At 38.9% G+C, this 16,292-nt stretch overlaps 1 protein-coding gene across 3 annotated transcripts in view; it reads right to left on the reverse strand.

Annotated features, from left to right (window-relative positions):
• Grm7 (glutamate metabotropic receptor 7) overlaps window positions 1-16,292 on the reverse strand; it is an 897,233-nt gene that overhangs the window by 169,040 nt on the left and 711,901 nt on the right. For all 3 annotated transcript variants that reach the window (XM_057768699.1, XM_057768691.1, XM_057768684.1), the window contains exon 8: window positions 6,335-7,270. In XM_057768699.1, coding sequence (XP_057624682.1) covers window positions 6,335-7,270 — 936 coding nt within the window. The remainder of the gene's footprint in view (window positions 1-6,334; window positions 7,271-16,292) is intronic.

A 16,292-nucleotide genomic window follows, 5' to 3' on the forward strand; every position in this document is an offset into this window, starting at 1 on the left:
TAAAGGCGTGCACCACCCGGCCTTACCTAGTTCTTATTTGAATAGAGGTTAAATAGTGAAATGTTGTTAACAAAATTTAACGACTAATCCTGGTGATGATCTTACACAGCTTTAATCCTAGAACTCAGGAGGCAGAGGCAGGGGTATCTCTGTGAATTGAAGGCCAGCTTGATATATAGAGTGAATTCCAGGACAGTCAGAGAAACACAGAGAAACCTTGTCTCAAAAAACCAAAACTAATAAATAAACAAATAAATAAGATTAACACCTGAAAAAAATAAAACTATATCTCTGTTTAAATAAGAAAACAACACAGCATAAAATACAAGATAAGGAACAACCTAGCCACATTTTCCTTCTATATTCAAAAGTTCAAAGTAGATTCCAATCCACTCTATCTTTTCTGTCCCTTCAGGCTTTCTCCAAATGCAATCATCTGTCCCTTTATTACAGTAACCATTTCACAGTGTTCTTATTATTGCTATCTACTTTTCAACATTGTTCATTGGTCATCTTTAGAGAGCAGGTGTGACATTTTCATTCCCAAATATCCATGGTTCCCTGCTTACAAACTTGGTGAGTTTGCAAAGCTTCAAGAGATTTGTAGAGCCTTGCGTGTGACCCCGCTGCTTTCCCTGCACCGTTGCCTTTGCATCCTGGCACCACAGAACTGGAGAGTGGAGAAAGCATGACCAGGATGGTTCCTTATAGCTTAACGCACCACTGGGGAATCTCTTAGTTGAAGAAGTATTCATGGCAATTTCAGCTTCCACGGCCCATGACATTGAGTAGATTTGATTCTTGCCAAAAGTTTAATGTTGGAGTGACTTGTTGGGGGTACACACTATTTCAAATTGTGCTTGCAAAATGAGGTTGATGAATTTTTCATTATTACAGTCTCTCGTTTATGCAAGAGTTAAGACAACTGTTAGTGCATTGACCCCTTTCCCTTTGTGCCACCGACTGCAAAAAGCATCTGCTATTTCTCATGTTGTGATGCCCTTTCAAATACCCTGTTATGTCCTGTTTCTTTGTGTATATATTTCTCTTCACTTGTCATACTTGCCGTGATGAGCAAGCAAGTAGCATATCCCTCTCTGTGTACCTGTTTTGCATTTTGGGGGATTACGTTTGCAGCATTTTTTTTACCCCCGTTAAAGCCCCACTTTTGAAACACATACATGAATGTGTCTTCTTCACTCTCTACCATGGCTCTAAGTATAAGGAGCATAGTAGGACAGCCTATGTGGCAGGAAAAAAAAACATATTTTAAACAAATGTGAACGTGTGCTTGCCTTCGCTAGTATTACCCCTGCCTTCCACAACATTTCTTTAAAGCTGTAAAATTCGTCTGGATGTGGTGACTCCTGGCTACAGTCCCGGGCACTCTGGAGGCAGAGGGAGAACAAGGTGGATAGTTCAAGGCCAGTATAGTTCACACAGTGAATTCCAGAACAGCCCGGACTGGAGACTGAAATCCCCATTTTCTCAAGATAAACAAAACATATTGAAAACAACAACAAAATATCCAAGGCCACTTTGTTGGTGAGTTTTTGTCAACTTTACATGAATAGAGTCATCTAGGAAGAAGAACCTCAACCATGGAACTGGAGGCAAGTCTGTGGGTCATTTTCTTCATTAGTGATTGTTATGATTGGGCTCAATTCACTGTGAGGAGTACCATCACTGGGCAGGTGGCCGTGGGTTGTTTAAGAAAGCAACTTGAGAATCATGAGAAGCAACCTAGTAAGTAGCTTTCTTCCCTGGTTTCTGCCTCAGTTTCTCCTTCCAGGTTGGCTTGCCTCAGTGATGGACCACAACAGAAGTATGAGCCAAAGTAGCCTTTTCCAGCTCACGGTTGCTTTTGGCTATGGTGTTTGTCACAGCAACAGAGAACAACCCCAGAAATCCACAAGAAAAAAAGAACACCCACTCCCCCCAAAAAACTCAAAAACTCCAGTTCTATTCGGTCAGTTTGGGATGTTGACAATAGTTGTGTGGTTCTTCTTTAGACAAACTCTGAGATTTGGGAGTGGGATTATCTTAAATTATATCATTTCTGATCCCTGTGGTGGGCAGGTTTCATGTTTTGATCATATTTTTTGAGTTATCTCTAATATGTAGAAAACAAAATTCCAATTTCCTAGGAAATGTTCCCATCACTCAACTTCACTACCACTTCTGGTCCCAGTGCTGGTTCAGATGTTTGATATTAATGGCTCTAGTTCTAACATGCAGTAGAATAATACTCCATGAGAAAAAAAGAGATTTTCTCAATGAAGGTTTGCGTCACACCCTGATTCTTTTCTAATATTTGCAGAAACACATGTGTGCCTGATGCTGCAACATGCCTTTCCTTCTTTGAAAACAGCTCCCTCTTGCTGCAATGCCTTTGAGCCTCAGTTGCTTCAAGCCTTCCCCCCTCTTCTCATCACATTCCCAGATGAACAAGCCTACAGTGTGGACAGACTTCTGAGGCCTCTGATCCCTTACCTGTCTGGAAAGTTTGACTTCATTATGTACCATATAGCCTGACAAAACTTGTGTCACTCCCCACATGAAAGAAACAATGTACAAACAAACACTATTTAATTCAGGGGATTCAATATGATGCTTGCAGCCCTAACACATATTTCTTTCACTGTGCAAACACCACAATTCATTTTCTTAAACTAGAGCTATAATGTTAGCAAGGGACATGATCTGTGAGACCCTGCCCTACATGTACCAGTTCATTAGTTGGTTATGTAGTATAAACTTATCTAGAAACTTCTTCAGATAACAAGTGATTATAAAACTTGAAATAAATGGAGCAGTTATAGCGTCCCTTAAATTTTGGCAACATAGACTTTTGTGTGGACCACTCCCTCTAACAATACACCCACTGACTAAATCATTGCTTTTTGTAGACACCAATCTAGTCTTGGAGCAGACAGTAACAAGATTTAATTACAAAACAATACCACAGTACAAAGACTAGCTAGCCTCTACCATGGTATCACTTTACGATTTATGTTATTTTGGGGTCTCTTTATGCTCACACCTATGCATAATTTCCAAATCCTAGAATCTATTCTTGTGTAGCTAAAGTTTACCACCACCATCTCTGATCATATTTCAGGACTTTAATTCTAGCAAGTCATAGGATAGCAATGATCAATCAAGGTAACAGTGCTCTTTTGCATTGTCCTTGAAACAGAAATAAATTTCACTGGGATGACATTTTACATCAAAAATAAAAACCTTGTTTAGTCTTTGTGTTCTACTAATAAAATCAACCACTGAGAAATTTCACAGAGCTACCCATAGCAGAATCAAAACGGATTTCAATTCTGCAACACAGTAAATAGTTATTACAGAATTTACTATTGAGTTTTCTTTTTTTTTTTTTTCAGAGACAATGGAATTATTCTTCTTGGGGTATGTAAATTATTAAATCAGGACAAAATGGAATGTCTGTGATTTTGTAAGGTTTCTAACTTAGCAAACAATAAAAAAACATGCATTTTGCTGTGATGTCTTTGTTTCATTTGGCAACTTGCCTCTGCATAATTTAAATACTATGGTTGCATATACACAGAGTAATTTTCTTAATTGATCACTCATGTTTCCCTGGCCATATGCCTGTCATTTGGGTGTGTGCATTTTCAGTATTCCTAGTTGGCAGCTCAGCACTTTTAATTATGCCAGTGAACCATGTAAAACATTATAAGCCATGAAGAGTATACAAAGAGAAGCAAGTTTTATAAAACTGAGGGATTAGAAATCATGTTGTATAAGGACAGCTTAATCTCTTCCATTGGTTTGGTTCTACCAGCAAAATGTCATCATCAGAAACTAGAATCAATGTTTGAATTTTCCCAAACCTCCTATCAGTTTCAGGTTTGTAAATGACCAGGCATGTGATCTTACATGAAATAGCTCCATAGTCACAAGTAGATACGGCCCAAGATGAAGAATAAAATAACACAAATAACACAGAAATAACACTCTAAAACAACATTACAACAGTATGTGCTTGTAACATTACTGCAGTCATTTTTACTTTTTATATCTCCAAGAAGAGGAAGATAGGATAAAATAAGACACACTTCTGATACTACGGCAGTAATTCCTGCTTTTCATATCATCAAGGTAAGTGCATAGGATATATTTAATGCCTTTAACCTTTGTACATGACATTGTTTTAACAGCAAAATAAATATCTTCATATGTTTTTATGACAGTCATTGTCCCCTCCAAAAAATTATACTAGTTACCAACCTACCAGCACACATTTACAATTTTTTTATTTCTATTGCATTTCAGAACCTTAACTCATATTTTATTATTCCCTTGGCCCAGGGATAGAGAGAGGAAATAAAATGAAATTCAAGTTGGTTTCACAGACAGTAAACATACATTATGAATCTAAAAAACACTGTTGGAAGCAGCCAATGTTCAATGACTATATATTTTAAAAGACTTTCCTCTAAGGTATTTTATGATGAAAGCCATAGTCTACAGCCAATCAGTGCCTTTAGTTTGAGAATTCTGCTTTGATTCATGAGATAACCACTTTTTAAAAAAGCAAGCTTATAGCTCTAGAATCACACAATTTAGGTTCCTGACATCATTTCAGCAGGAAAACCAGCTAAATGCCGTGAATCTTTTATAAATAATAATCAGGAAATGGAGGTCTTAATGAATTACTAAACCAATTTCTGGCAGTATGGATTTTTTAAGTTTATATGTATTCCAATTTAATACTGTTTTTTCTTCCTAAATCTTTAAACATTTAATAGTTTTGTTCAAGGGCCAAAAGGATGGGTCATCAAGTACAGGCATGTGATGCAATGATTGGTAACTTAGCGTCGGTCCCTGACACCCACATGGTAGGAGAGAAAGAACCCCTCCAAGTTGTTCTCTGACTTTCATATGCATGTGGTGCATGTGATAGAATGAATTACATACACACACACAGACAGACAGACAAATGTATCAACATATTTATTCAAATTAAATTGGGACACAATAACCCCTGATGTTCAATATGCACTCAATTTCCTATAAGGCTTTCTCCTGTATGAGTTACTAAAGATTCAGTCTCTTCAAGAATCAGCCATGCGACTGCATTGGAACCACTCACATCAACTGAAGAATTATCACACTGATATTTTAGGTTTGTGTTATTTGCGTGTATATATAAAACTGTAGCCTAATGGGTGAGTGCTAAAATCAAATGTGTATACATCATGTCTAGGATCAATACTTCAGGTTTACCTACTTGGTATGCAAACAACACATATAGCTAAATATACATTAACCACATTAAACACAACAAATGAGGTTTGCTTAATTTATAGATTCATGAATTTATCAATACATGCAAGTGCATGAATACTAACTGTATTTTGCACCAACTTCAGACACTGACAGCCTGATCTCTCTCAATCTCTTTCTCTCTCTTTCTTCTCCCCTTTTTCCTGTTTCTCTTAAAAAACTCCCTAGATCTCATTATGATTGTTTGCTGAGATTAAGGTATAAGGTATCAAGAAAATGATACAGAATGATTGATGCCCTTATCTATCAGCCCATCTGGTTATATTTGATAGGTGTGCAACTGGGCAACTCTCATGCACTGTATAGCTTGTGCACTATATTTGCAGCAACTGCCTAGATGAGCTATTAAAGGGACAGAACATATAGCAGTGGTTATCAACCTTCCTTGTAAATGCTGTGATACTTTAACACAGTTCTTCATGTTGTGGTGCCCAGCCACCATAAAATTGTTTTTGTTGCAACTTCATTACTATAATTTCACAATTGTTATGAATCTGTAATTATCTGTGTTTTCTTATGGTTTTAGGCTATCCATAGGAGAGGGTTGTTTGACAGTCAAAGGGGTTGTTACCTGCAGGTTGAGAACTGCTGATCTTTAGTGATGCTAATAATGAGTAAGTGAGCACCATGCCTTCACAGCCACCTGGGACATAGGTACTGTGGCTGACTTCTATCCTGAAGAAACATTCATGTAAACACAGAAGTGGTGAGTGAGCAGGATGGTTTTATTTAGTTAGATTAGGTCAACTTGACCTGAATAATGACTAATTATATCCATTTTATGCAAATATATTTACTTGGAAAGGTCATATGTCATTGGTTTTCAGTAGGTTCAAAAGATAATGAAAATTTTAGACTCCTGGACCATTAACCTTTTAGTCCAACATTTTTATATTTTTGAATCTTCTGTTTTGTATATAAAATATCTTTGAAGAACACAATCAATTTGGTTTCAATATTTACAGAACCAGACATTTCTGGAATACACTGTGAGACGTATGATTTCACTTACCTTTTCTGCTGACTGTGCAGTGCCAAAAAATATGGGGATGAAGGCAAGCCATACAATACACGTCGTGTACATAGTGAATCCAATGGGCTTGGCTTCATTAAAATTCTCTGGGACACCCCGAGTCTTGATGGCATACACAGTACATGTGACCATGAGAAGAATGCTATATCCCAAGGAGCAAATGATTTGAAGGTCTGTGATGTCACATTTGAGAACTCCCCTGGCTTGCTCTGGGTTCATTGTCTTATGTTCATCATAGTCTATGATGATGTTGGGTGGGTCAACCCCAAACCAAATGAAGACACCTAGAAGCTGCACTGATATTAAACTGGAAGTAATTGCCAGTTGTGATGTCGGACTTATGAGTCTGGGAGCTGTCACCGATTTCTTGCCCTGCTCAAATATGCGATAAATCCGGTTGGTTTTTGTTAAAAGGGCTGCATAACTAATGCACATGCCCAAGCCCAAGAAAACACGTCGGAAAGAACATACTGCCACATCTGGTTTGGCAATCATTAGGAAGGTGATGATGTAGCAGAGAAAGATGCCAGTCAATAACACATAGCTGAGTTCCCGTCCAGAAGCCCTGACAATGGGCGTGTCATTGTATCGGATGAAAGTGGCCATGACAAAGATGGTGGCAATGATCCCCAACATTGCCAGGAAGACAGGAATGACGGCCCAGGGAGAGTGCCACTCCAGTTTGATGATGGGGATGTTCTGACAGCCAGTTCGATTTTCATTGGGCCTCTGGTCATAGGGACAATGTTGACATGTCATCTCATCAAACTGATACTGGTATCCATCACAGGGCTCACAGGTCCAGCAGCAAGGGGTTCCCTTCTGTGTCTTCTTCCTCTGTCCAGGTTTGCAGGGCAATGTGCACACAGAGGGCGGGATCTCCCGGACTCCTTTGCCCCATTGCATGTCCTCTATCTGTAGATAGCATAAGAAATGAGAGAAAGCAGGCAGGTCATTCAAAAGATAAGAATCACACACACACACACACACACACACTAATGAAAAACAGTATCAATGTTACTGAAGCTGTCAGTAGGACAGGGAATTCTCTAGGGTAGCTAAACAGAAATACATGGACATGCGCTCAACTGCCTCCCCCAGAAGGATAAGCACAGAAGTCTGAAGATAGGGAATAGGGGCACACAAAATCACCAGTAACATGGAAAACCACTTATCTCTCAAAATAGGTGTTTTTACACACACACACACACACACATACACAGAGGCTTAAAATAATTTTAGATAATACTGCAGTGCTGACCACTTCCCCCCAGGATTTCACAGAACCTGTTAAAGTCCCTCAGATAATGGCCTGGTCATTGAAAACTACTGGAACAGACAGATCCACCTGGTTTCTTCTCAGAGAAAAACAAGAGTGTTCCTTATTCTAGGCTGCATAGACCGCACCACAGCATGCAAGAAGTACTGGGTAAGGAAACTGAAGAACTGTGTGGTCTGGAAACATTTGTCTTTAAACATCTAAAGACAAAATTGAAGCTGAATCTGTGTGACACACAGAGCAGACTCTCTGCTGGCTCTGTTGGAATATTGGCTTTCTGGGGAAGTCACCACAGTCAGTGGTGTTCTAGGAAACAACGTCATTTCCCAGTAAGGAGAACTTTGTTACTGAGCTAATTGCCACTGGCACTGCCATGTTACCTCTTGGGCAGCATCCCAACTACTTTCTTTCTTGCTATGGGTTCCTCATGTCCTTTTTCTACCCTGTAGGACTGTAATTTACACACAGAAGCTGAGGGTGCTCACATGATTCAGGCCTGACCAGACAGTGCAATGTAGTTGTTCTCTAGCTTGAACATGGATAAGGGTCAATTGGAGGGAATTTTATGGGACTTGCTGAACTCTATTCCCAGATTTTTCTCATTCTTAGAGTCTAAAACAGGGCTGGACAAGATCCCAGGTGATACTGCTTAGGCTTGTTTAGGGATCACCCCTGTCAACTGGTATCACATTTCAAACTCCAAGCCATGAGATCCCCATGTCCCTATCAGATAATTTTATTTCACTTCATTACCTGTGATTACAGGAAATAAAAAATTATTGTCTTTGTTGGACAGTGCTTTTGGCTGCTGGAATGAATGTGCTAGAGAAAGAGGCCAACAGACTGAGAAAGATCAGAACAGAGGGAGCTATTTGAGCTTTTGGATAGAGTAGTGCCTGCTGTAGGCATTTTCTTAGACTATGCCATTACCCCTGGTACAACATCCATGGTATATCAGCAGGATTTGTACTTCTGTTGTCTGTAACCAGAGCCTGAGTAAGCTATGCACTAACTACATAATTTCAGTAGAAATAAGCTTTAAAAGATAAACAGTCAGTTAATCATTTTACAAATAAATCCCATCAAAGAGATATGGCTGATTTTCCCTAATTGAATTTTTCATATTGACCTGATTGGAATTTTAATATAATTGAACCAAACAGAGATGAGAAAGATACTGGAAACTTCAAAACATTTTAAAATCTATTTTTGAGAGATAAAGGAGGAAGGAAATAAACCTTTATCAGTCACTGGGATTTTGATGCTGTTAAAGTGTAATGCAGTGCAGAGCAGGAAGCTGGCTCCCATCAGCATTTGTATCTGAGCAACATTTTCACTCTGAACTAAAAGACCTTGGTTTGGGATATTTGTACACTATGCAAAGATATATTGATGTGATAGGTGTAATAAAAAATGGAATGGCCAATAGTTAGGCAGGAGGTATAGGCAGGACTTCCGGGCAGAAAGAGAACTCTGGGAAGAAGAAAGGTGAGATTTGCCAGTGAGAAATGGAGAGGAAGCAGGAGGTGTGAGATGGAAGAAAGGTAATAACAAGTGGCAGGAAGAAGTTTAATATAAATGGGTTATTTTAAGTTATAAGAGCTAGTAGGACAAGCCTAAGCTAGGGAACATGTTATCATAATGAATAGTAAGTGTGTATGTTGTTACGTGTGAGCTGGCAGCCCCCCCCCCAAAAAAAAATCTGACTATAAGACCTAATTCTACAAACAAACATGTGTAGCTTAAGGGGTAAAACATCATAACATTTTAAAAGTTGAATTTAAACTTGAACCAGAGCCCCAAGAATGGTCTGAGGACTTCCATGTGAACTAATTTGCCTGAGCACAAAATCCTAGTCAGCACTAATAAATCTAACTAAATATAAGCCATAATAAGTTCATTTGAAACAATATCTTTTTGAGGCAGTAAGTCATTGGCAGCCATCCCAAAGCCATAAAATTAAGGAAATAAAAATTATAATAAGACAGAAAATGATAGGCAATAACTTTACAAGTGTCAGATTCTAAGAAGTAGGCCCGTTTAAAAATTTTGCTATTATTAACACAGATACTATCCAGTGTGAGGTTAAAGAAGCCTCATCATGGTCACTAGAGAAGATTAATGAGTAAGGCCAATGGACTACATTTGTGATTATCTGACTCCAATATTAGCATGTATCATTAAATTTGACCAAGAGGCATTAGTGTAGGACATGTGTGAACATCAAAACAAATGACCATTACATACAATAGTTTACACTGATTCTAAACATTGTCACCACACTGTGTTTTCTATTTGGATTAAAATAAAATGCTTAGAAATGCAGGAATTTTGTTTTATTTTTCTCACCGTATCTAAATATACACAAGGGCTATAACCAAAGGCATTACATTGACTGATTGCTTAATTTGTTTTCAATTTTCCTTTCAAGTCAATTTCCAGTCTGTTTAATTATATGTATTAAAGCAACAGAGTCACCTCTTCTCCAAATGAGCAAAAGTCTAAATTTACTCCCTAGGCTACTAAATAACATGATTGAAAATATTATCCTATGATGGTAGCAAGCGCCCTAGTTTTCCAGGAAATGAGATGCACATGGTTTGGCTGTTCTTACTGCCATCTAGACAGATATGGCTGCTGATTTTCTAAGAAAAAAATCATGACTACAAATGCCCATGGGTAACTATTGCAAAAATACTAGTCCTCTATAGCAACAAAAATAATTAAGTATGGTGCCAATTTTGTTTGCAAAGTGAGCTTCAGTCTTCTCTGAACTATGTAACAAGATATGTTTCAGTTAGATGAAAAGTCAAATTTTAGGTAGGAGAAGATTGGATAAAAGACAGGGATGTACAAAATCTTATTTAGAAAATATGGGCATAAATTTTCCTCCTGGTCAACTAAAGTTTTTTTTTATTATTTATTTATTTATTTATTAAAGATTTCTGCCTCCTCCCCGCCACTGCCTCCCATTTCCCACCCCCTCCCCCAATCAAGTCCCCCTCCCTCAGCAGCCTGAAGAGCAGTCAGGGTTCCCTGCCCTGTGGGAAGTCCAAGGACCTCCCACTTCCTTCCAGGTCTAGTAAGGTGAGCATCCAAACTGCCTAGGCTCCCACAAAGCCAGTACATGCAGTAGGGTCAAAACCCAGTGCCATTGTTCTTGACTTCTCAGCAGCCCTCATTGTCTGCTATGTTCAGCGAGTCCGGTTTTATCCCATGCTTCTTTTTAGACCCAGTCTAGCTGGCCTTGGTGAGTTCCCGATAGAACATCCCCATTGTCTCAGTGTGTGGGTGCACCCCTTGCGGTCCTGAGTTCCTTGCTCATGCTCACTCTCCTTCTGCTCCTGATTTGGACCTTGGGATTTCAGTCCGGTGCTCCAATGTGGGTCTCTCTCTGTCTCTGTCTCCTTTCATCGCCTGATGAAGGTTAATATCCAGGTGGATGACTATATGTTTTTCTTTGGGTTCACCTTCTTATTTAGCTTCCCTAGAATCATGGATTATAGGCTCAATGTCCTTTATTTATGGCTAGAAACCCATTATGAGTGAGTACATCCCATGTTCCTCTTTTTGGGTCTGGCTTATCTCACTTAAAAACACCAATGATAGCCTTTGCTGGAGAGGTTGTGGAGTAAGGGGTACACTCATCCATTGCTGGTGGGAATGCAAACTTGTGCAACCACTTTGGAAAGCAGTGTGGCGGTTTCTCAGGAAATTCGGGATCAACCCACCCCTGGACCCAGCAATACCACTCTTGGGAATATATCCAAAAGATGCCCTATCATACAACAAAAGTATATGCTCAACTATGTTCATAACAGCATTGTTTGTAATAGCCAGAACCTGGAAACAACCTAGATGCCCTTCAATGGAAGAATGGATGAAGAAAGTATGGAATATATACATATTAGAGTACTATTCAGCAGTAAAAAACAATGACATCTTGAATTTTTCAGTCAACTAAAGGTTTTGATTGTTTGAGGCCTCATCTGCTCAGCAGCTGGCTCACAAGGAAAAGCTGTTGAGATCTTCATTCTAGGCAAGACAAACAGAACTTCTCATCTGGTGTCAGTAATGAACACAAGCCGTGGTGCACAGATAATATGTTGACTGTTTTAATTGGTAAGGAAAGAACCCATAATGTGGGTATTGAATGACATGTGCTCACATGATTCTTGGCAATATCATGGTCACTCTGCAACCATAAAAAGATGAAACTAAAGAAGGAAGCTCATATACTGAGCATCTACCATCCAATGCAAATGATCTTAGTCATGGCCATGCAATTTTGCAAAACTCATCTGTTTTAACAGCTCCCAGAACTGTAGAAATTTACTTCCCAAAACCAACGTACATTGTTTTTTCTACATTTTTTTTCCCTTTTCACCTCCACATTGCATTCAGCGACACCAAGTACTATGGACTAGTCTTGATACAGAACACAGATTCTCCTTGCGTCATCTGAGAAGCCCCCACTCTGCCATTGGACCTTGTCTTTCCTAGGTGTCCCTGCTGCTGTTGCTGTCTACCTGTTTATGGCACTGATAATTTTTTTGATAAATCTTTTAACCAAAAGGACAGTTAAGCTCAGTTTTTTGAACTCCAGACTTCAGAATTTTCAAAAGCTGTAGGATGGTGAGTTTTATCAGGGCTGAGCAGATGGAAAAGACTATGCTGTAGATGGTATAATTAGGTCACCCCAATCCACCAGTGTTTTTATCTGCAACTTTGAACATGAAATGATAAATATTTCTTTGTGGTAACAAACTCTTCAAAGACAGTTTACTAACTACAGTGCAACATTCAAAGAAGTAAGTGCTTCTGACTTTAGGGTTTGGTATATGCTGACCCTTCATTAATAGTAGGCAAGTCAACAAGGACATCAATGTTTGCACAAATAGCTGGGAAATCCAGAATAAAATGGAAGTGCGAATTTTTAAAAAAAGCTTGTCTGCCTCCTGAGCCTTTTGAGAAAAATGGACAACAAAATACTAGATTTGGAAAAGCAGGCTTGCCCGCTACTTCTGATTTACTTGTTCCCATTGGTTCTGCATTCCGTACCTGAAGTACTTGAGAGAAAACTGTTCTACTCTTAGGAAAGAGTAACTCCTTAAGGAATTTGAATTTTAACAGCTAAATGAGGTGCTGCCAAACTACAAACAACAAAATCAAAAAGAGAAAGGATTAAAAAAATCTTTCTATCCAAAGGAAATTTTTTGTGGTTTTGGAGCCTGTCCTGGAACTAGCTCTTGTAGACCAGGCTGGTCTCGAACTCACAGAGATCCGCCTGTCTCTGCCTCCCAAGTGCTGGGATTAAAGGCATGCGCCACCACCACCCAGCCTCCAAAGGAAATTTTTGTCATGCTAAGGTCACTCTTTCTGTTGAAATTTTATTCATGTATTTCTAGATCTCACTCCATCAACCAAGGTGGATGACATCATAACTGTAAAATTTCCTGCAATATTATTCTGACTTAGAGTTCTAATAGGATGAGCTAATTAACAAAAGGCTTTGTAATTGAAATGCCATTTGTTCATTAAAATTCATTTGGTCTGACAATTTTATAGGGGAGGGGGCTATCTAGAAATAATGCACAGGAATGTAGAGGTGACTATACAAGGAAAGAGCCAAGTTTACCTTTTGATTAGAACTGGAGAAGGTGAGAGCAACTAAGAGTTCCATAAGACTTTTGTATTAGTTACTTTTTTATTGCTATGATACTCTACCATGACTAAGGCAACATACATAAGGAAGGGTTTATTTGGTCTTATATTCCCAGAGGGTTGAGTCCATAATGGCAGGAATGCATGACAGCAAGCAGTTGACATGTTGGCTGGCACAAGAAGCTGACAGCTCACATCCTTAAAATACAAGAGTATTTTAAGCCCAAAGTCTTTCCTCAAAGACATTCTTTCTCCAGCAGGGCTACACTACAAACTACAGACTTCCCACAAACAGTGCAAGAAACTAGGAACCGAGTATTCAAATGCCGGAGACTATGAGTAACATTCCTCATTCAAACCTCCACAGATTCTGAAGTATCTCAATATGTTTTAAAACGTGGGCCCTATTTTTAAACAGTTGGCAGCTTAACGAGACCAGGAGAGAATTTCAAGACTTCTACATTATAATAAAAATACTCATTAATGCAGATTCAACTTCTTCACAACCTGTAATTACAGCAATCATCCTTTCTTAATGTACTTTAAGAAACAAGGCTTGTACATTGTATCGTCAGGAATTTTCTCTTCACATGCAATAGATCCTACAAGAAAGGACTCAGAACTTCTCCCTCACCCAAAGTCCTTGCAATACTAACACCAAGACAACTCTAAACTTAATCACAATACCAACTCTGCTTGTAGATTGAATTCCTTGGAATCACGGCAAGAGCTCAAAACTTTATGAAGCCTAGAACAGACTTTCATGGTCTCTAGGGGTGTGAGCTCAAGGTTGAGAGGATTTCAGTATGCAGGTAACAAACTGATCCCAGAGCTAAGCCTTATAATGGGCTACACAACTATAAAGAAACCTATAGTATTTAATGATCTTAGGCACTACATCTTGGACCAGTAAGATAGTTCAGCAGGTAAATGTGCTTAGCCTGAGGATCTGAATTTGATCTCCAGGACCAACATGGTAAAAGGAGAGAACCACTTCCTGAAAGTCACATATGTACCATGTCATATACACATGCATGCGCACATACATGCACACACAGGCCCACAATAATAACAACTATAAGAAAAAATATAAAATAAAAAAATATTGACAGTAAATCTTTTAGTCTACCTTTGGCCTTGCTACAATACCTCTTAGTCACCTGAAATGCTTGCCCGGTCATTCTAAATGTCCGGTAACACATTGGAGTCACAATTCTCCACAGCTGGGAATATTTTGGGACTTGAGCTCCACATCTCCTTTATTTAGGGGACTGGTCTGGGGATTTTCTCTGAAGAGGCTCCTCTAGTCTCTTCCTACCCCACTTCCTGCCTTCCCTCCCATGGTGGCTATGAGGTCTAATCTTTTCAACTTGACCACATCTAAAATTAGCAAAAACCCAAGCAGCTAGGCATGACTGTGAGGGATTCCTTTTGGACCCTTTGTGGTGAGCAGAACCACTCTAAATCAGGGTCATAACTTTTTACCTGATTACACTTATTCTTGCTGACAGGTTCAACTATAATAACTATAAAGCTGCTGCTTAGGCATTAGTAGAAATTCCTTCATTGGAATTCCAATGTTGACTGAAGACCAGCCTCTCGTAGGATTGTTTGGGATTCCAGCAGCAGATGGGACTGCTGAAACATCCAGCCTTGTGAACCAAAGAGCTACTGAATTCTTCACCTGTCTGTCATATGAGATAGTCAATGTTGGACTGCTAAAACTACAGTCAGCAAGACACTCTAACAAATTCCATATAAGTGTGTATGTAATACATATATGTACATATAATGCATACGTTTATATGTATACATATGATCACACATACACATAAATATGTATATATAGTTTGTTCCTTTAGAGAATCCCAACTGATATAGTAGCTATATGTCCCTTCCTCTATATATATTTTGCTTATTTATACTCTTATAGTTTTGATTTTGAGCCTAGCATTTAATGGCAGAGCCATCTCCCCAGCTTTATTTATAATCTCAATTAAGTTCCTCCCTGAATGTTAAAGTTCTTTACTTTAAGGCATATGCATGACTTTTACTTATATTGTCCAATGTTTTGTCTAATGATTTCCCTCCTTCCTCAAGGTTTGATCCTGGTCTTCAGACTCCACTTTGTAGTACGTGTCATTCCCAAAGGATGTTTTGTGTGATGTATCCACTCCTTCTCTTAAACAGGCTGCTTTAGCTCTTCGTTATTACTGTATTTAACATATATATTGAGGATTCACTGTATTATTGGTTTTTGGACCCCGTTTTAGTTACCAGCGACTAGTCTAGTACAACAGGTAAGTACAATGAAACAAAATAAACAGCAGCAACAATAGAAACCTTCCCTACTTTTTGACAGTAAAATCAGTTTTTCTCATCTTTACCCTTGTAATATTTTGGGCAAAAACTGTCTTGTGTTTCCTCCCTGCACATTCCCAGTGGCCACTTCTTAATCCCTGCACAGGCACAGCAATGGGAACGTTTCCTAATCAGGGCATCCTGCTTTTAATCTCTTCAGTGCCTTTTCATGGCTCTTAAGACTCCTGGATGGCCATGCATAATTTGTCAGGACACCCATTAGGTGGCTTGTCTTTGCAACTTTATTTCAGTCTTAGCAAGCTTCCAGCCCACACTGTCTTATATACAGATACACAAAGTCCTATACCTCTTATGCTCACAAGGTTACTGTTCGTTGGTCATTAAACCAATCAGATGAGATCTCCCCTTTATAAACCCTTAAAGATCCTTCAAAGCACTTAACAGAAATTATCCTTATTAAAACCTGTCACTTGATTATCTCTTGGACTAATGTGCAAGTTTCATGAGATTACCACCTCCTTTCACTTTGGAATCTCAGTATCTAGGAGGGATGAGTGGATAAAATAACTGTCCTTCATCAGCAAGTTTTCTGAAGTCAAACTTAGATGTGCGGAGTAGAACAATGGCAACTAGAGGCTGGGGAGAGTAGGAGGTGGAGAGGTGTGGCACTGT

The sequence above is a fragment of the Chionomys nivalis genome, chromosome 1 (genome assembly GCF_950005125.1).
Source record: "Chionomys nivalis chromosome 1, mChiNiv1.1, whole genome shotgun sequence".
Lineage (NCBI taxonomy): Eukaryota > Metazoa > Chordata > Mammalia > Rodentia > Cricetidae > Chionomys > Chionomys nivalis.